The sequence below is a fragment of the Mobula hypostoma genome, chromosome 3, assembly GCF_963921235.1.
Source record: "Mobula hypostoma chromosome 3, sMobHyp1.1, whole genome shotgun sequence".
Taxonomy (NCBI): domain Eukaryota; kingdom Metazoa; phylum Chordata; class Chondrichthyes; order Myliobatiformes; family Myliobatidae; genus Mobula; species Mobula hypostoma.
The window spans coordinates 186,944,798-186,967,157 of record NC_086099.1 but is presented as its reverse complement, the minus strand read 5'-3'; the positions used below and the strand labels follow the sequence as shown (position 1 = coordinate 186,967,157).

The following is a 22,360-nucleotide window of genomic DNA, read 5'->3' as shown; positions in this document are numbered from 1 at the left end:
AACCGAGGGCATGGGTTGAGGGTGAGGGGGGAAAAGTTTAAAGGGAACATTAGGGGCAGATTCTTCTCACAGAGAGTGGTGCGAGTGTGGAATGAGCTGCCAGACGAGGTGGTAAATGTGGGTTCTTTTTTAACATTTAAGAATAAAATGGACAGATACATGGATGGGAGGTGTATGGAGGGATATGGTCCACGTGCAGGTCAGTGGGACTGGGCAGAAAATAGTTTGGCACAGCCAAGAAGGGCCAAAAGGCCTGTTTCTGTGCTGTAGTTTTTCTATGGTTCTATGGTTTTTCTAGCTTTGGAGCAGTAATTCTAGGATTTGGATCTAGTGACAATGAAGGAATGGCAATATAATTCCAGGCCAAGTGTACTTGGAGAGGAATCTGCAGATGACAGTGATTGCATTCATCTACTATCCTCGTCCTGCTCAGAGATGGAGGTTTGGGGGTATATCTCAGAGTAGTGTAACTTAAAAAACTGTAGTGCAAATTATTGATAGTGCATAGAGATATCAGTGACAAATCAGTTTAGTAATTACTTGAGGAAAGTAAAACTGGCTAGCAATACATGCATATTTACTTCTTTGTAAGCATATCATTAGAATGAGAAAAGACACAGAACATAGAACATTACAACACAGTACAAGTTTTCAGCCCACGGTGTTGTGCTGACTTTTTAACCTACTCGAGGATCAAGCTAACACTTCCCTCCTACATGTTCGCACCCAACAGGACAGATAACAACCAATGTGCAAAAATAACCAACAAACTACAAGTACAGAAGGACAGAGATAAAGAAGAAATAATAATAATAATAATAATATAATATATATTCACAATGCATGCATATTACAAGCAATGGAGCTTGAGATTGACATGACAGTATACAGGGACAAACTCCATCAACATTTTACTGCACGATATCCCTTCATTCAAGTAAATGCACAACAAATTGCAGATTAATATAGAGCAATAATAAAAGAAACTTTATCCCTATAACATGATAAATCAAATAAAATGTGAGGTTGCACAAAAGCCAGAAAGAAACCAACCTAAAGACTACAACAATGCTATACAAGAAACTAACGAAGATGCAAAACCCCCAAAGTGCTGATGAAAATAGAATTACTTCAACAACTTCTCCACAATCTGATAGTAACAGCAACAACACAGATGTACAGCCTCTGCAGAATGTTGAGGACAAAGCTGAACTTACAGACAAAATCACCCTAACATTTAACACCACACTAACAGAATATAATGTCAGTGACCCAACAAAAAGGCCCTACATAACAAAAAACGTCATTAAATTTACAAAAAAAAATTGTTACTACATCAACAATACTATATTTCCACAATATTTAGGAAAACTTGGAATATTTGAAGAATTACATACAATAACATATGCACATCATTAACAGCAGTGCAGTGCAATGGTTCCAAAATAGAGTTACTCATTAATAGAAACCCAAAACTGAGTAATTAAATGAGAATGCTAACATAACAGAAGAGATTAACAAAACAAAATGAAACCTTAAGAGCAGAAATAGCTCACCTAATGGAGTATAAAACGGATAACCTGAGCTAAAAATTTAAGAGAAAAGCTAAGGAAATCAAATGTCCATAAAAATATACTCAACCTGACAAATGCATTGTAGAATTTATAGATACATTAAAACAAAAGCTTGGTGCACACAAAGCCAGACTAAATAGATACATGAAACGCACCAGATGAAGAAAAAGGAATTATCAGTTCAGAAACAATGAAAAAAGTTTACACAGGACATTGAAATTCCATGCACCAAAATGTCACAAACCCTAGCACAGAATTACCAACAAACACAATTTTAATGAACTTTTGGTCTAATACCTAGCCAAACAGGGTGACACACAATCAAGAAGCAAGCTGGATTGTGGGGGTGGGGAAGAGAATGCATTCATATAATTGAAGAAATGCAAACAACAGATATGCTAATAGCAGTGCTAAAAAATACCCACAACTGGAAAAGTGTTAATATTCATAATTCATGATATTAAAAAATTACTTGTCTTTATCCATACCTATTGATACATATCAACAATTTTCTTAAAAATCCTGAGGAAATGCTTGAATTTTTGATGGAAGATAAAACATATTTCTTACCTAAAGAAATCGCAAATGACCCATCCAAATATTATCCTATTACTTGTTTACAAATTATATATAACATTGTAACATCTTGCAACTAATCACCACTCATTTAGATAACAACAAAGTACTTACAGAAGAGAAGAAAATCTACCAAATGGAGCTCAATAGTAAAAATGTAACAAAGGCACTTTTGCTATACACATAATAACTTATTCTTTTGGCATCATAGCTTGTTCTGAAACCAATCTGGAAAATTTACAAAGAAAACTAAGAACTGAAATGACAAATTTTAGAAAACTCTATGTAAACTTGAACACACTTAAATTAACACTATCTAGGACAGAAGAGCAGGCATAAAAAAATTACGCAAGTCAGATAAAACTTCAAATGATATACAGTCATCAATGAAAACAGGATCCAGCACTCCATACAAGCATATGCAATTCTGATAAGAAGTAGACACCACTAAATATAAATAAAATCATAACCCAGAAAAATGAAGAAATGATCAGCATAGAAGAAAAAGTTATCCAATGTAAGAGCATGACTCTATGGAAGACATTCCCACGAATTAAGCAGACTAGATATTGACAAGGTAGCATCAAATGCCTGGCTCAGAGTTGGAGGCCTCTTTCCAGAAACAGTGAGGTTTCTTATGGCAATACAGGACTAGGTAGTTAACACAAAAGATATCAAAAAGTACACAATAAAAGACCAACAAATTCAAGAGCGTAAATGCAGAAAATGCCACAGGAAGTCAAACACAATCCATCACATTACAGGATCCTGCAGCAGTTTAACTCAATCTGATTACTTACACAGGCACAATCAAGTGGCAAACATCATTCACCAAAATCTTGCTTTAAATGTCAAACTCATAAAAGACACCATACCTTACTATAAATACAAATCTGATCCAGTTTTGGAGTCAGAGTCCTACAAATTGTATTATGACCAATCTATTATTACCGATAGGACAATTCACAATAACTGTCTGGATATAATATTACAGGAGAAACAAGCAAGAACAACTTACTTAATTAATATAACCATTCCAAAGACACTTAACACACAGAAACCAATAGGTGAAAAACACCAGAAACATGCTGAACTAAAGGAGGAAATTGAAGGACTTTGGAACATGAACAGGGTATACATTGTTCCAATACCAATATCTACAACTGGTATCAACCAGAAGTCACTACCCAATAGCATTAAACAATTAGGCCTATGAAGCAATATCTATGTAAACCTCCAGGAAACCACATTACTGAACAATAATAGTAATAATATTAAATAAGCAATGAATATTGCAATCATGAGATGTCGTGTCCTTGAAAGTGAGTCCACAGTTATCCCCTCTGGTTCAAGAGCCTGATGGTTGAGGGGTAATAACTGTTCTTGAAACTGATGATGCTGGTACTGAGTCTCTTGTACTTTCTTCCTGATGGCTACAGTGAGAAGAGCATGGCGTGGATGATGGGGGACTTGATGACGGATGCTGCTATCCTGTGACAGTGTTTCGTGCGCTCAATGGTGGGGAGGGCTTTACCTCTGATGGACAGGGCTGTGTCCACTAATTTTTGTAGACTTTTCTGCGCAAGGGCATTGGTGTCTCATACCAGACCGTGATGCAACCAGTCAATGTGCGTTCCACCTCACAGAGAAGTTTGTCAAAGTTTTAGATGACATGACAAATCTTCACAAACCTTTCAGACCAGCTCTGCTTCCTATCAATGTACCTTTGCAACCTACGTCAACCCGCCACACTATCCACAACTCCAGTAACCTTCGTGACACTCCCATCTTGTCTCTATCTCTTTCTAACTCTCTCTTCCTTCTCTAATGTTTTATTAACTGGAATCTCACCACTGTATTAAAGGGGAGCAAACATCTCAAGCACCAACGTAACACTAAGAAATAATTAGTTACTTTCAAATTTTGACATATAGTTGTATTAAATTTAAATTAACAAGCAAATATCTTTTCTCTCTAGGTTTCCTCTGTTTTCATGTGTGTAGAGCACAAAGCAAATACATATACAGTAGGTAGAGAGAACTAAATTATAATCACAAAAACACAAAAATATACAAACACATAATTAAGTTAGTGGAATAAAGGATCTTTAAGTATGTCCAAGATTTTTCTTGAAACAATTTTGCAAAAGAAACTAAGCATATATTCTTGAATAAATAGAACTCTTCAACCACCATCCAGCACCTACTAACCTTCTTCCTCACCTGGTTTCACCTATCACGTGCCAGCTTGTACTCCTTTCCCTCCCTCCACCTTTTTATTTTGACCTCTGCCCCCTCCTTTTCAGTCCCGGTGAAGGGTCTCAGCCGAAAATGTTGACTGTATCTTCCCCTCCATGGATGCTGCCTGACTTGCAGAGTTCCTATCACAATCAAGAGAAAATCTGCAGATGTTGTAAATCCAAACAACACACACAAAATGCTGGAGGAACTCAGCAGGCCAGACAGCATCTATGGAAAAGAGTACAGTCGACGTTTCGGACCGAGACCCATGGGCAGGACTAGAGAAAAAAAGCTGAGGAGTAGACTTAAAAGGTTGGGGAGGGGAGAAAAACACAAGGTGAAACATGAAGGGGGAGGGATGAAGTAAAGAGTTGGGAAGTTGATTATTGAAAGAGATACAGGGCTGGAGAAGGAGACAAAAGGCCATGGAAGGCCATCTCCAACTACATCCCACCACCGAGCACATCTTTTCCTTCTCTCCCCACTTTCTGCTTTCCACAGGGATCGCTCCCTACACAACTCCCTTGTCCATTCGTCCCACCCCACTGATCTCTCTCCTGGCACTTATCCTTGTAAGTGAAACAAATGCTACCCCTGCCCCTACACCTCCTCCCTCATTACCATTCAGGTCCCCAGTCTTTCCAGGTGAGACGACACTTTACCTGTGAGTCTATTGGAATTGTATCCTGTGTCCAGTGCTCCCAGTGTGGCCTCCTGTATATTGGTGGGACCCAACATGGATTGGGAGGCCACTTCGCCGAGCACCTACACTCCATCTGCCAGAAAAAGCACAATCTCCCAGTCACCATCCATTTTAATTCCACATTCCATTCCCATTCTGATATGTCTATCCATGGCCTCCTCCACTGTCGTGATGAGGCCGCATTTAGATTGGAGGAACAACACCTTATATTCCATCGTGTCTTCAACCTGATGGCATGAACATTGATCTCTCGAACTTGCCCCCCTCCTCACCATTCCCCATCCTCTCTTCCCTCTTTCACCTTGTCTCCTTGCCTGCCATTCACCTCCCTCTGGTGCTTCTCCACGCTTTCCTTTCTTCCATGCCCTTCTGTCTTCTTCTATCAGACTCCACCTTCTCCCCCCTTTTTTCACTTTCACCAATCAACTTCCCAGCTCTTTACTTACTTCATCCCTCTCCTTTCAGGTTTCACTATAACCTTGTGGTTTTCTCTCTCCCCTCCCCCACCTCTTAAATCTACTCCTCAGCTTTTCCTCTCCAGTCCTGCCGAAGGTTCTCGGCCCGAAACGTCAATTGTACTCTTTTCCATAGATGCTGCCTAGCCTGCTGAGTTCCTCCAGCATTTTGTGTGCATTGCAGTTTCTCCAATATTTTATGTATGTTGCTCAAGATTTCCAGAATCTCTTGTGTTTATGATAACTTTGATGCATTTCTGAAAGTAAAATGCAATGCAAATGCTCAGAGTACACCACTCAGGGCAGAAACAAGGCTCTTATGAAAAAGCTGAAACTTGTTCAAAGGTTATTATTAATAACAGATTGTTCAAATGATATAATCATGCTATAATATGCATATATTATGAACTTGTGACACAAGAGATTCTGCAGGTGCTGGCAATCTTGAGCAACACACTCAAAATGCTGGAGGAACTCAACAGGTCATGTAGCATCTACGGAAGGGGATAAATTCTTTTGTTCAGTCATCCCTTCCCACAGATCCCTCTCATAACACCATGCAGCCATGACAAGTGCTACACTAGCCTCTACACCTCCTCCCTCACTACCATTCAGGGCCTGTAACAGCATTTCACCTGCAAGTCTGTCAGGGTCATCTTGTGCTCCAAGTGCAGCCTCCTCTGATTCAGTGAGACTCAATGCAGATTGGGGGACAGATTCATTGAGTCCTTAAGCTCTGTCCACCACCCGATCTCCTGGTCACCAGCGATTGCATTTTGATTTCTTATTCCCCAACATGTCTGTCCATGGCTTCCTCTATTACTACAATGAAGTCAAATGCAGGTTGGAGGAACTATACATCACACTCTGTCTGGGTAATCTACAACCCAATGGCATGAACATCGACTTCTCTAACTTCTGGTATTCACTCTCCTCTGTACCCTTCCCCCCCACCCCACCCACTTTTCTTCCCCCATTCTGGTTACCCTCACACCCCTTCTCCTCTCCTTCCTGGCCCAAATGACCTACCCATCACTTCCCTCTGGTTCCCCACTTTCTTCCCTTTATTCCTTGGTCAACTGTCCTCTCCTATCAGATTCCTTCTTTTTCAGCTCTTTTCCTATTTCACCTATCTGCTCCCAGATTCTCACATCATCCCTCGTCCCCCACCCACCTACCTTCCCTCTCACCTAGACGCATCTATCGCATGCCAATTCATATCCCACCCCTTCCCCCATTTCTTATTATGGTTTCTCCCCTCCCCCAACTTCCTTTCAATCCTGGTAAAGTGTCATCACGAGAAGCATCGCCTGTTTATTCCTCTCCGTAGATGCTGCCTGATGTGCTAAGTTCCTCCAGCATTTTGTGTGCATTGCTGTAGTACAAACTTATTGTGTGCTGTACAATATAAATAATTACAAAGGGATGAAAAACAGCTTTTTGCATTAACAGGTATAAGTAGTCTCTTAGTATTGCCAAGATAATGGAAATTTCATGGAAAGATGCTTGAGACATTAGAATTGTTATTACTCTGCCATTTCCATATGTCATAGGAACCTGCATAAACATCACTACTTTTACGACATTTTATTATAAGCTGATTTATATCATTGATGCTGATGGAACATACTCTCTATATACTGAATTCAACATACAGAAAGCTAGTATAATTTACCTTGTGTGCATCAGTTATGCACTGGTTAACAAGCTTGTTTGCAAAAGAAACTGAGTCATAGATCTGGAATGTAAACTCCTCAGTCAGTTGCAATTGCCCTCTGAAGGCTGTGCACAGTAAGAGCAATATCAGGAATTGCCCTTGTATGCAAGTAGCCCAAAGTACTAAGTGTTACAACTGTAATTATGCAAAGATATGAGAGATGCAGGTTGATCTCTTTTTTAAAAATCAGAATTGGGGGAAAATACTTGTTTTAAAATTGAGGGAAGGGGAGGCACAAAAAGATAAAAGGAGATAATACACACAAAATGTTGGAGGAACACAGCAAGACAGGCAGTATCGAGTAGGAGAGGACAGTGGACCACAGAAGAATGGGAAGGAGAAGAGGAACCAGAGAGAGGTGATGGGCATGTGATAAGAGAGGGGTGAGGGGGTAACCAGAATAGGGAATGGAAAAAGAAAGAAGGGGGAGAGGGAAGTAATTACTGTAAGTTAGAGATATTGTTGTTCCTGCCATCAGGTAGGAAGCTATTTAGATGGGATCTCCACTTCCCATCTGGTCTCACCTACCTCCTTCTAGGTGTACTCCCTCCCTTCCCCTCACATTCTTATTCTGATTTTTGCTCCCTTCCTTTCCAATCCTGTTGAAGAGTGTTCGCCCAAAACACTGTCTGCTTATTCCCATACATTGATGCTGCCTGGCCTACTGAGTTCCTTCAGCATTTTGTGTGAGTTGCTGAAGATTTCCACATCTGCAGAATCTCTTGAGTTAATGATAACAGGAAATAACCTGTGATATGTTGTTGGCAGGCAGGAGATATACGAGGGTGGTTGGTGCAAGGCCAAAGGGGTTTGTAACGATGGAATGTAGAAGGAGAATATGAGTTAAGAAGAGTGTAATTGGGAATAGTGTCTGCTCTTTTTGTTCTTTTACTTGCTCCATATGCATTGTCATTGCATTCTTGTAACATTTTCCCTTTTTTCATTTAATATTTTCTGCTCCATACACTAGCATGGACCACCCCCCTTTATTCTTTATTGATTTACCTCCTCTCCCATTCCTTTTAATTGTAAAACTTATTGTACAAGATGCTGTAGCCGAGTTGGATAGCATGACAACAGCTGCTTCTGGAGGAGTTCAGCACCAGATTTAAAAAGCAAGTGGACCTGCTGGGACTTCTTGTGGAGCTTGAGATCGTTTGTGTTATTAGTCCAATAAAAGGAAGTGAAGTTTAAAAGAAGCAAGTATTGTGTGAGTGGGCCAGTGTTGGGATGGGAGCTGAGGCTTTAGTTCAAGAGGCTTCAGCAAGAAGAGGCGGACCCTAAGATATGCTTCTGGTATGTTTTCTTTCTTTCTCTTGCATAGTTAGAGCACTAGGAATAACTGTTAGGACAGTGAAGTGCTCCTCTTGTAGAATGTGGAAGACAGGGAGATCTCCCGTATCCCTGATGGCTACAGTTGCAAGGTGCATCCAGCTGCAGCTTTTTTCACACCACATTCGGTAATTGGAGCTGGAACTGGGTGAATGCCAAATCATTTCAGGAGGCTGAGGAATTGATTGACAGGAGATACAGGGAAGCAGTTACATCTAAGGTGCTGGACACAATAACAAGTATACTGCTTTGGATACTGTTAGCATTATGACCTAGTAGAGGAAAGCTACAGCAGTCAGTAGTCTGTCACTGAGCCTGGCTCTGTGGCTCAGAAGGGACGGGGAAAGGAGAGGTCAGCAATACTGATAGGGAATTCAGTAGTTATGGGAACGGACAAGAGTTTCTGTGGACAAGAATGAGATTCCCAGATGGTATGTTGCCTCCCGTGTACCAGACTCAAGAACATCATGGATCAAATCATAGCATTCTTAAGAGGAAGGGTGAGCAACCAGAGGTCATTATCCATGTGAGTACCAATGACGTAGGCAGGAAGGGTGATGATCTCCTGCAAAGTGAGCTCAGGGAGTCAAATGCTAAGGGCAGCCAAGTGGTGATCTCAAGATAACTACCCATGCTGCCTGCTAATGAGGCTAGAAATGGGAAGATACTACCTGTTAACATGTGGCTAAGGAAATAGTGCAGGAGGGAGGGCTTCAGAGTTTTGAATCTTTGTGCTTTCTTCCAGAGAAGGTGGGATCTTTACAAATGAGATGGCTTGCATCTGATATGAAGGGTGCCAATATCCTCATGGAAAGTTTTGCTAGTGCTGCTCCGCGGAGTTTAAACTAGAGTTGCAGGAGGAACCAGAGTGCCGGGGAGCTGGTGGAGTAGTTGTGAGAAAAGGATGTTAAGCCTATGTAAAAGGACAGGAACCTTGTCGACTGATTTTCTGAGTTGCATCAATTTCAATGCAAGGAATATTGCAGGTAAGGCAGATGATCTTAGAGCACCACTCAGCACAAGGAATTATGAAAGTGTAGCTATTAGTGGAATTTGTTTGCAAGTGTGGCAGGGCAGGCCGCTTAGTGCTCTGTGGTTCCATTGTTTTAGACATGAGAGAAGGGGAGATATTAAAGTGAGTAATAGGATTACTCATCAGGGAAAATGTCACAGTAGTGCTCATACAGGCTAGACTGGAGGGCTTAGAAACCCATAGATAGGGTTGTAAAGAAAACTTTTGGCTCATTGACCTTTATAAATCAAAATACCGTGCACAGGACTTACAATGTTGTGCTGAAGTAGAACAAGACATTGGTGAGCTCAAAATTGGAAAATTGTTTGCAGATCTGGTCAGATTGTAAGAGTTCAAAGACAATTTAAAAGAATGGTGCCGGGACTTGATAACCTTAGATATAGGAGAAGGCTGTATATGTTAGGACTGAATTCCCTGGATCATAGGAGAATGAGGGGAGATTCAATAGGGGTATACAAAATTATGAGGGGTAAATGCAAGCAGGCTTTTTCCACTGAGGTTGGGTAAGATTAGAATTATAGATTAGAATTAAGGGTGAAAATGAAATATTGAAAAGGAATCTGAAGAGGAGCTTCTTCACTCAGATGGTGGTGCAAATGTGGAATGAGCTGCCAGAGGAAATGCTGGAAGCACGTTCAAATGCAACATTTAACAGAAGTACATGGGTGGGAGGGGTTTAGAGGGCTAAGCTTCAGGTGTATTCGAAGAGACTAGGCAGAATAATATTTCTGCATGGCTTGGACAGACCTAAGGGCCTGATTCTATGTACTAGTACTCTATGTAAGAAAGATCTTCAGCCTACAACAGTACTATTGTTTTCCTCTCACTGGAGATGTTATCTGAGCTGTTAAATATTTCCAGTGATATTTATTTTCATTTCCAGAATCTACAATATTTTACCTTTGCATTAGTTTTCCTCAGATTTGTCATGAAGATAAATCTGCCATTCTTCTGGGGATATAATTTACTCCTTGGAACACAGGTGATTAAGGAAAGAATATCAGGGACTGAACAGAAGGTGTGCTGGGAAGTTCCCTGGACTGGAGCTTCTCAGTTGTAAGGAGAGACAAGGTTTGTTTACCTGGGGCGGAGGAGACCAAAGAGTGATCCTGATGGAGGGATATGAAATCTCCCGTATAAAATTATGAGAGGGGAAGATAGGGCATTCAGTAAAAATTCTTTTCCGTGGCGTTGGAACCCAATTCAAGTGGATATCGCTTTAAAATGAAGATAGGAGATTTGAAGAGGATCTGGAATGGACTGCCTGAAGAGGTGGAGGCAGGTACTGTCACAACATTTAAAAAGCATCCAGACAATTGCCAAGCCATGGAAAGCGACAGACCTCTCCCAGTAAGTGGAATGAATGCAGATAAGCACATTGTTGGCATGCGCACGATGGGCCGAAGGGCCTATTGCTATGCTGCCCGTCTCTGTGACTCCATGACGAATGGATGCAAGGTTATAGTAAAGACAGAAAATGCTGAAGTTTTAGGCAAGTCGGACAGAATCTGTCCTGATGTTTTCAGATATCCAGCACCGGTAGTACTTTGTTTTCCAAATTGCGCTGGTGGAGCCCATATCAATGTCAATGAATAGTTTGATATGTTCAAACGAGTTAACAGATCACTTCCCGGTTGAATCCTGCTCTACGAACTGACTGCAATTTGCAAAGTATGAATTATCACTCCAGGAACAACATAAAAACGCTACCTACTGCTTCACTGTCGGTTTTAAAGTTACGATATTCACCGCGATTTACAGAAGCTCCTTAATTCCCTCACCCTGATTTCATTAGCATTTTACTTATCTCATTTACAACAGTCTCGCTATTTACTAAAACGAGTCTTTGGCCGTATATTCCACACGGGAAGCGGCTTCAAATCCCAATGTAATATGTCACCAGTTACACTTTAAAACATTCCTGAATTGTACAAATCTCAATGGCTGGATTAACAAAATTTAATGTTCCCGGTCCGTGACCTAGCGAGAACATTTAAAACAAACTCCGTTGCATCTGCTTTCGCCCGAACATATTTCTGAGGGAATTTCATGGATGAACCTGGCCAACCGCTTTGTGCACGCTATCATCACTCTTGGTTCTATCGACGCACATTACATAATCATTTAAGGATTTCATGAGATAAAACGGGAGATAGGTAATCTATACAGATTTCAAAAATGCAATCAAAGTATTTTAAAGATAATTTTTGAATGATTCGTGTTTTCCTTTTTGGACCCCTACGCTCTCTGCTGATTAAGCGTGGAGATGAATCATTGAGTGTTGAGGCTGATCAGGGTATATTACTGGGGGAAATACAGTTTAATCACACTGACGTCAAGCGGCTGTGTGGGAAAACACGAAAACTTCATCTCGACAATAAACCGGAGGCAGCCGAGTGCTAAACCGAAGACGCATTTAGTAAGAAATCACACATTGGCACAGGCTGCCTGCTCCGGTTGCAGCCCGGCTGCCTTTAAGGACATGTGATTACTCCATTGATAGTGGTCAGAGATAGAATAGAAATCGGCAGCTCATGGTTTACGTCATCTCACAGAGCCCATTCATATCTGTAAAATGCAGAATAGTAAACAAACCAGCAAGGAATGCAAATTCGATATTTGATAAATAATGCGGAAGATAGAATAAAAAGAAGTCACTCTGCTGGGAAATCCAGGTTTCCCAGATACACACCTCGAACTCAATCAGCTTCGCGCTTCGCACTTTCTACGGGATGAAAGATATAAAAAAAAGGGAAACAAACTAAAGGAGCATCCGCGATCTCCGCGATCACGACGCTTCCCTTAAACCTGTCCTCAAGAGATAGACTGTAATTTTCGCTTATTTAGCCAGATTATCCCCGAGACCGATGCCTTCACGAGTACGAGGTGTCCTAACTACTGATTCTGCCCTGAAATAGGTCCCATTATGTTTTGAGTGTCCCTACTAAGGGAGTTCATGGCAGGACACTTTTACACATCGCTTTGTTTAGTCACAGAAATTATTTTCTCTGACCACGAATGTCCTCTCCCGGAATAAAAAAAAATGAAGCAGTGTCACCAGTGACACGTTCAATCGGGGGGAAAAAATGCATCCTGCATGGTGAAAATCTGTCTTACACCTAATCGATATTAGCACGACTTTAGCGGATTTGGGGGTGTTTCTGCAAAACTACGCAACACTTGTTACCGCAGCTCACCTGAACTCAGGCTGAAAATCCGTCTTAAGTCCGTAAAAGGAGGTGGAGAGCGTGAGCAGCCACAGCGGGTTGTACTTGCCATGTTCACACTCCAGGTACGGTGCCGACCACTTGATATGAGTTTTATCAACCAGGTACCTCATGCTTTTCATGCGTATGGGGGGATGCGAGGACCTCATTTCGCCCCTCAGCAACCTCCGGTGCAGGGAAGACGCAGGTGTACGCAGGTGCTTCAGCAGATTGAACCACTCGGTCTCGGCGCTGCGGTTCGCCAGGTGTCGGGCGCTGCCAGAGAGATCTTGAAGCAAGATCTGATTGTCGATCCTGGTGGCCTGCAGAAACACTTGAGGAGGGGAAGTGAACGGCTGGACATCGAAAGTCACTACGGCCCGATAGACTTTGGGGTCGCCCTCCAGAATGCTTCTGACCAGGGCATGGTACCATTCAATGTCTTCCTTGATAGTCATCTCGCGTACCCTGTTGGTTTGCAAGATCATGTTTAAGAAATTGGTGGCGTGGACCATTGTGTCCATAGCACTGTGGAGTGACGGGTGTATGTTCAGGGCATCTGAGACAGCTTTCAAATTTGACAATTGGTACCTCTTGGTACAGTTAGCATAACCAAGCTTGGCAGGATCGCCGGTATGAAGGAAAGCCCAGACAGCAGTGGGCAGACTGTCATGTTGTTGATGTGTACTGCCGCTGCCGCCGCCGCCGATTTCGAAAGACTTCATCGCATTCGATGGCTTCTGGGGCTCCTGGGTATTGATGTGCCTGTTGTAAATGGGCTGCTTCTCGTACTTCCCCACTTTCTCTCTCTGTTGCTCTGAGCGCCCTCCCAGCCCGTGGCTGGATCCCAAAACGAATCCTATCTGGATCTGGAGGAGGAAAGAGAGCATAAAACCAGCCATCTCGCCGGCCAAGTCGCTCCCGTTAAAGTCAGTGTATGTCGGCAAGAAGAACCTAGAACAGGGCACCAAGATGCATCAATATATTAATAAGTCGTTCAAAATGAACGCATCCCTCAGCATGGGTATGTCAACATTGGCCCGGTCTATAAATACGCGGTCGACAGCCCGCTCGGCGCAGGTCACCCGCTATGTCTCACTGATGCTATAGTTAGCCGCTTACGTCTCCTTCCCAAACGATTGCATTCCTGGCTTTTTTTTACAGCTCTTCTTTAGCTTCTAAAGATCTCAGAGCCAAGAAATGCCTCGGGGCGAAAGTGGCTTCCGTCCTGGAGACTTTTTTTCGCCCCATCGTCTCCCGGAGAGTCAGTAGTGGAGAACACTTTGCAGCAGGGTGTGTGACAGCGGCTTGGGATGAGTGTCTCTTCAGGAGGGGTGGCCGCGAGTTAACGCTGGGACGCGGCATTAATTCCACACTTTTTTTTCCGCGACAAGACAACTCCACCCGCGCGCTCTCTCGCTCGTTCTCTCTCTCTCTCTCTCTCGCTTGCTCGCTCGTTCCCTCTCTCTCTCTCCCCTCCCCTCTATGCCAGGCGCCACGACCAAGCAACAGCCACAAATTCACTCACAGCTCCGCCAACACCCGCCCCCTTCTCCGCCACCACCCTGCTCCATTCCGATTGGTTGTTCGCTCCGCGTCCTCGGAGCTCTCCCTCCGCTGACTGGTGTGACTCATCGTCAATCAGAGGCTCCCGTCAATCAGCGGGGTGAATGGCTGCCGCCAGCCTCCGCCAACAGAGGGAGGAGCGGGCATGTCATGTGCAGTAGTAACAAGGCAGGGGAGCGAAACAGGGATTGCAGGCTCCTTGAGCATTGAGTTTAGCCTCTCACTCAGGCACTGTTGCGTCTCCAGTGCGGTGTGATCTGTGTTGATGTAATCTTTTATGCAATACTTATAACAAATAAAACTCTTCTAAAATTACACAGAACATGTAGTGTTTGAGACCTACAGCCAGCATGTTATCACTGTGAATAATTTAAAGCACCAAGTTAAATATAACTGCTGATGAGAGGCAACTTATTCGTGCTGCGGTGTTGGATGTACTCTGGGGTGCTGAAAGGACAGCGCTCTGAGCGCAATTCATTGGTGAATTCGAGATCCGTTATGGTAAGTTTCCCCATTGCAAACATTGCGACAACATTTCAGGCTCTGTTTATCAAGAAGCAAAGATGCGCAGAGGAATGAAAAATAGCGGCCATGAGAGGTCATTCAAATTCGTTGGGTCAGTTCAGGAAAGCAACTTCACTTCCTCAGTGAGAGCGTTCAATCATAATGACTTGTTTTTCCACTTGATAAATGCTTTAGCTAAAATATACCCTTATCCGCTCGCTTTCATCTTTTTTTTAGGGATCGCCCGTCCCATTTTATTGCCCATTCCTATATGTCCTCGGGAAAGAGAAGACCGTAACCCTTCTGATAAAGGTACTCACGTATTTGAGAGGGAGTTTTTAAATTGACAGGCATTCAGAGTCAAGGTTGTACGACTGAGAGGGGAACCAGAAGATAGCGGTGTTCCGATTAATCCGTTGTCTTTGTTCTACCCCACCATCCCCTTAAGGAAGAGGATGTGAGTGTGGGGTGTGATATCAGTATAGACTAGGCAAGTACCTGCCGAGTATTTGTTAACAGGCACTGTGCGCTGGTGATGAAGAGAAGGAGCGTTTAGGCGGGACTGAAGAAATACTATTCAAGCAAGTTGCTTTGTTACTGACGGTGTCGAGGTTCTAGAAAGTTCTTGAGTCTGCATTAATACAAGCAAGAGGAGAGTATTCAATCACAATCCTGAATGTTGCGCTGTAGGCCATACAAAGATTTTGGGGGGAAAGCCATTCACTGCAAGATAGCCAACATTCGACCTTTTATCTGCCTATCTGTGATTATTTACTGAAAGCCTCTTGGGATTTTACTGTATTTTTTTTAGTCCAGGCAATGTGAGCTGTAAAATCATAGGACAATTATTTACCTTTAGACACATGCTCAGTCAAGTTAGTCGGTTTTAGATTCTGGCATATGATAAATGTTCATATGGCATTCATTTCATGAAAAGGAAGAAAATGGTCACATAATTTCTGCAGTTTGAAATCTTGAAACGAATCAGCATGCTGATTAAAGTGGTTGCTGGGAGAGATTGACCACTGTTGTCACAGGTCAGAAATAAGCAGCAGGAGGAACTCGCTGGGGCAGGCAGCATCTATGGAGGGAAAGAAATGGTTGGCATTTCAGGTCAAGATGCAGTCCAAATATAGTCTCTTAACCCTAAACACTGAATATCCCTTTCACTCCACAGATATTGCCTGACCTGCCAAGTTCCTGCAAAAGCATATTTCATTCTTTCCTTTCAGGACCCAACATCTGTAGTCCCTTGTGTCTTGAGGTTAGTTGGTGCTCTTCAGACACTGCAGGCAAAAAGAACTTTTGGGGAACACATTATGACATCTGATACAATACTGGACTCAGACCATAAATATATCCGTTTCTGAAGTGAGATGTAGATAAATTTAAAGTATTTGATCATATAATTAAGTATTGATATTCAACAGTTTATCTTAATCAAATTTCCCAGTGGTGGAGGTGAGGCCATCATCAACTTAATTGGAGTAGCTGTGTAAATACAATGGCAAAAAAAGAATGTCAGCAATTAGTTTTACTGAAGTGAACTTTATATTTATTTATTTATTTAGAGATACTGCACAGAACAGATCCTTCGGGCCCAGTGAGCGATAATATCCAGCAACCCACCTATTTAACCCTAACCTAATCACACAACAATTTACAATGACCAACTAACCTACCAACCGGTATGTCTTGGGACCATGGCAGAAAAGCAGAACATCAAGAGGAAACCAACATGGTCATGGGGAGAATGTACAAACTCCTTAAAGACAGCACCAGAATTGAACTCTGAACTCCACCATCCTGAGCTGGAATAGTGTTGTGCTGACCACTACACTACTGTAGCACCCCACGGTAGTAATTCATCTCCTCATGAGCTGAAGTTTTTCTTTAATCGGCAATGTGTAATTCAAGAGAGTGGTGGCAGTCTGTGAAGTTGCAATGATAATCAAGAATCCTGATACCATCTCTGAAGAATCAGTTATCATTATTCATTGGCAATTCAGCACTGAGGAATATGCATTAGGTAGTAGCAACCAGAATCAGAATCAGGTTTATCATCACCGGCATGTTGTCATGGTCCGGTCCATGAAGTCTGTATTCCGGTTCACGGTCCAGTCCATAGCTCCTTATTCCAGGGTTTCTGGTCTTCCCCAGTTTCTGCTGTAGGCACATGATTCTCATTTTAGGGCTGAGACATAAATAGCTCTGCAAACCAGGGATTCCCTGCAGAACTGTCTGTTCCCCTCTTTGTCTTTCCCCCTGTTGTCTGACTTTCTGCCTAGATACCTCACCTGACTCTCTGCCTGGATACCCCGCCTGTATCACTGAAGTTCTACTGCCAGAGCAAGACCGGAGCATTGTTCGGTCAAGATAAGGAACTGTCTTTTGTTGTGTGGAATTGTCTCTGTGTCCACGCCTTTGCTAGGTAGGTCCAGCCGTTTGCCACCACCTAGAGTTGGAAACTGTCTCTGTGTCCTCGCCTTTGCTAGGTGAGTCCAGCCATTTGCTGCCACCTTGTGTTGGGATCCGTATCTTCATATTCAGCGTTATGTGTATGAGTCCCAGCCCTATGTCCTGTTCCCAAGGAGGGGTCCCAGCTCTGTGTCCCGTGCTCCTGTCTCTTCTAGTCCAAGGCTCTGTGCTCCTGAAGGCTCTCGTCCAGTCCTGTAGCCTCATCTTGTCCTCACTTAGTTCTGGAGTCTGAGCCCAAGTCAAGTCCCAGGTTCTGGGTCCTTGCCCAGTCTCTGGCTTGGAGTCCATACCAAAGCCTCGAAGTACCCTAGACCCAAGCCTCAAGACCCCAAGCCTGTCTCCAAGCCTCAATCCTCAAGACCCCAAGCTTGTCTCCAAGCCTCAAGCCTCCAGACCCCAGCATCCAGTCCTGCAGTCATGTCATGTCCTTGCCTGGTTCTGGGGCCCGAGCCAAGTCCCAGGTTCTGGGTCCTTGTCCAGTCTCTGGCTCGGGGTTCAAGCCCAGGCTCCTAGTTCATAGTTCCTTGTCCGATTTCCCTGCTTCTTGTTCATGTCCTAGCCCAGGTCCTGCATCCTTGTCCTGTTCCTAGTACTTCAGTGTCTGTGTCTTGCATTTGGGTCCATTTCCCAGCATCCCCCATTGTGACACATGTAACATAAAATTTGTTAACTTAGCTGCAGCAGTTCAATGTAATACATACTATAGAAGAAAACAATAAAATAATAAATAAAAAAACAAATAAATCTTATTCAGTATACTTTATACTGTATACATATATTGAATAGATTAAAAATCATGCAAAAGCAGAAATACCATATATTTTTAAAAAGTGAGGTAGTGTCCAAGGGTTCAATGTCCATTTAGGAATCGGAGGGCAGAGGGGAAGACATTGTTCCTGAATTGCTGAGTGTGTGCCTTCAGACTTCTGAACCTCCTACCTGATGGTAGCAGTGAGAAAAGGGCATGCCCTGGGTGCTGGAGGTCCTTAATAATGGATGCTGCCTTTCTGAGGCACTGCTCCTTGAAGATATCCTGGGTACTTTGTAGGCTAGTACCCAAGATGAAGCTGACTAAATTTACAACCCTCTGCACCTTCTTTCTGTCATAATGGGGGACGCTTGGGAGTGGACGCAAATGCAAGACACAGACTCTGAAGTACAAGGAACAGTACTTGGCGTGACAAGGAAGCAAGGGGAGAGGGGAAGAAAGGACGCAGCACATGACACAGGCCCTGGATGAGACAAGGATACAGGGCCTGGGCTGGGACTTGACTAGGATAGTAGAACCAGGACATGGAACTTGGAACTAGAAGCCTGGGCATGGACTCCAAGCCAGAGACTGGACAAGGACCCAGAACCTGGGTCTTGACTCGGGCTCAGACCCCGGAACTAGACGAGACATAACGAGGCTTGGGTTCTTCGAGGTTAGGGTACTTCGAGGCTTGGGTATGGACTCCGAGCCAGAGACTGGGCAAGGACCCAGAACCTGGGACTGACTCTGGCTCGGACTCCAGAACTAGGTAAGGACAGGACGGGGGGGGGTGGGGGGGCGGTCAACAGGACTGGACAGGACAAGGGAACCCCAGCACCAGTGTGGGCAAGGTACTCCTGGGCTGGGCAAGACACACGGACAAGACGAGACCACAAAGCCATGGCTTGGACAGGACAAGGTTCTTGGATCGTGGCTAGGACTGGACGAGACTCCAAGACCTTGACTTGGTTGAGGGAGAGACAGGAATGCAGAACCTTGGTCAAGGGAGAGACAGGAACATGGAACACAGAGCCGGGACCCCATCTTGGAAACAGGACGTAGGGCCAGGACTCATACACAGAACACAGAGCTGGTACCCCTCCTTGGCTACAGGACATAAGGCCATGACTCATACACAGAATGCAGAATACGACAAGATGGTTCCCAACTCAAGGCAGCGGCAGGTGGCCAGACCTACCTAGCAAAGGCGAGGACACAAAGACAGTTCCCAACACTAGGTAGCGGCAAACAGTCAGACCTATGTAGCAAAGTCGTGGACACAGAGACAGTTCAAAGCAACAATAGACAGTTCCTTATCTTTCTCCAGTGATCAAACTTGACAGTGTTGCAGGCAAGGGTTACAGGCCAGGCCAGGCCAGGCAGTTCAAGGGAAGGGATACAGACAAGGGGCTTGAACAGAAACAATCCAGCAGCCAGAGGCTCAATCCTGAAGTTATTTATGAAGCCAGCCCAAACAAGAATCAGCTGCCTCAACAGAAACTGGGGAAAACCAGAAAACCTGGAACAAGGAGCATGGACCGGACCATGAACTGGAATGTGGATTTCACGGACTGGACTATGACACTTTCAGTCCTGTGCAGTAGCCCCTCCCCCATACCAGACAGTGATGCAGCCTGTCAGAATGCTCTCCACAGTACATCTATAGAAGTGTTTGAGTGTATTTGTTGACATGCCAAATCTGTTCAAACTCCTGATGAAGTATAACTGCTGCCTTGCCTTCTTTATATCTACATTGATATGTTGGGACCAGGTTAGATCCTCAGAGATCTTGACACTCAGGAACTTGAAGCTGCTCACTTTCTCCACTTCTGATCCCTCTATGACAATTGGTATGTCTTCCTTCGTCCTACCTTCCTGAAGTCCACAATCAACTCTTTTGTCTTACTGATGTTGAGTGCGAGGTTGTTGCTTTGGCATCACTCCATTAGTTGGCATATCTCACTCCTGTTCGCCCTCTCATCACCATCTGAGATTCTACCAACAATGGTTGTATCATCAGCAAATTTATAGATGGTACTTGAGCTATGCCTAGACACACAGTCATGTGTATATATAGAGTAGAGCAGTGGGCTAAGCATATACCCCTGAGGTGCACCAGTGTTGATCGCCAACAAGGGGGAGATGTTATCACCAATCAGCACGGATTGTGATCTTCCAGTTAGGAAGTCGAGGATCCAAGTGCAGAAGGAGCTACAGAGCCCCAGGTTCTGCAACTCATCAATCAGGATTGTGGGAATGATGGTATTAAATGCTGAGCTATAGTCAATGAACAGCATCTTGACATAGGTGTCTGTGTTATCCAGGTAGTCTAAAGCCACATGGAGAGCCATTGAGATTGCATCTTCTGATGACCTGTTGTGATGATAGGCAAATTGCGATGGGTCCAGGTCCTTGCTGAGGCAGGAATTCAGTCTAGTCATGACCAACCTCTCAAAGCATTTCATCACTGTCAATGTGAGTGCTACCGGGTGATAGTCATTAAGGCAGATCACATTATTCTTCATAGGCACTGGTATAATTGTTGCCTTTTTGAAGCAAATGGGATTTTTCGCCCATGGCAGTGAGAGGTTGAAAATGTCCTTGAATACTCCCGCCAGCTGGTTGGCACAGGTTTTCAGAGCCTTACCAGGTACTCTATCGGGACCTTCTGCCTTGTGAGGGTTCACTCTCTGTAAAGACACAAGGTGGACTGAGCATTTTGTGATAGCATGATAAAAATGCACAAACTGTAATGCCTAGAAAGTCAAGGACAAAAGGCACATTAGGAACCAGATTCCCTCCAAGTCTCCAATTAGGCTGATCACAAAATATGTATATTACCACTATTTTCTCAATATTTTGAATCTTCTTATCTAATCACATTCTGAAGTACGTATATCACCAAGAACTGTAGCAATTCAAGAAGAGCCACCTCCACCTGCTCAAAGTCAATTAGAAATGGACAAGTAAGTGCCAGTCTCTCTCAAGACATTTATAAGCCTAAATATATAGATTAATGTAAAGTCATCGTACTCCAGAACACTGAATTTTATAACTTGCATTCATACTGCCTACCCACAAATATATTTTCAAAAATATTCCTAACAGCATCCTTAAGGCTAAAATAGATATTGAACATTTAGAGAAAATCGAAGGTTATGTCTCCCAACAGGAAACTGGAGTTGAAACAAAGATCAGATTATCCATCATCTTATCAAAGAGTGGGCCAGGCTTAAGGGGCCAAGTGGACTACTCCTGCTCCTTTTTCTAATTTTTTTTATGTTTTATGAATAAATGAAGCACAATTAAGGCATCCAGTATAGCGTGTTGTTTAATTTCAGGCAAATACTGATAAAAGGGCATTGATCTGAAATGTCAATTCTCTTCATTTTCAGATTTCCAGCACCTGCAGTGCTCCCTGTTTTCCATTTGAAGGAGTTTTGGTTTTGGATGCTTGAGAGTTTTTTTGATTTACTTTAGGTCATTGTATAATTGTTTACCTGTTTATCTGCTACAAAGTAATTGCATGCTTTCTGCATTGCTTAAGCAAAGTGGTTCCCTGGAAGTTAAATGTTTGCAGCTTATGTGATATCAGGTTTGTACAGCTTCAGGGATTGTAGCAAGTGGCCAGCTCTTCTCTGCATTATGGGAGAAAGTCCCAGGAATTTTTGCTCTCTCTCTTACACTCGCTTCTGCATTTCATTTTGTTTAGTAAAGAAGTTTGTTAAATCAGCTTCTCAGTTATCCTCCAGGAGCTTAGGAAGTGGGAGGCACAATAGCACAGCAGTTATCAAGACGCTACTACAGAACCGGTGACATGGGTTCAATTCCTGCCACTGTCTGTACGTTCTCCTCATGATTGGGTGGGTTCTGGTTTCCTCTCACATTCCAAAGATGTATGGGTTAGTAGATGAATTGGTCACATGAGTGTAATTGGGCAGCATGGGCTCGATGGGCTGGAAGAGCTGTTATTGTACTGTACCGTATCTCCAAATAATAAAAAAAGTAAAGTGATATATGTATGGAAATCATCTGCCAGGCCTGCAGCAAAACCAGCAGTTTGGAAATCTATGAAATCTAAATAGCCATCAGTCTGCTTGTCCCAGCCTTACCTTGGTCAGGACATCTGGTAGCAACATATCATGGCATTTGCCATTGAGCTACTCAACACTAATATGCCTACCGTTGGAGTCACTCTTTCACAATCTGGTTTCTGATTTGTACT

General features: G+C 43.3%; 1 protein-coding gene across 1 annotated transcript in view; it reads right to left on the bottom strand.

Annotated features, from left to right (window-relative positions):
- gpr158a (G protein-coupled receptor 158a) overlaps positions 1-14,344 on the bottom strand; it is a 609,794-nt gene extending 595,450 nt beyond the window's left edge. Inside the window, exon 1 of the mRNA XM_063044263.1 lies at positions 12,828-14,344. Within this exon, the coding sequence (XP_062900333.1) occupies positions 12,828-13,738 (911 nt within the window). The 5' untranslated portion in view covers positions 13,739-14,344. The remainder of the gene's footprint in view (positions 1-12,827) is intronic.
- Between the last annotated feature and the right edge of the window lie 8,016 nt (positions 14,345-22,360).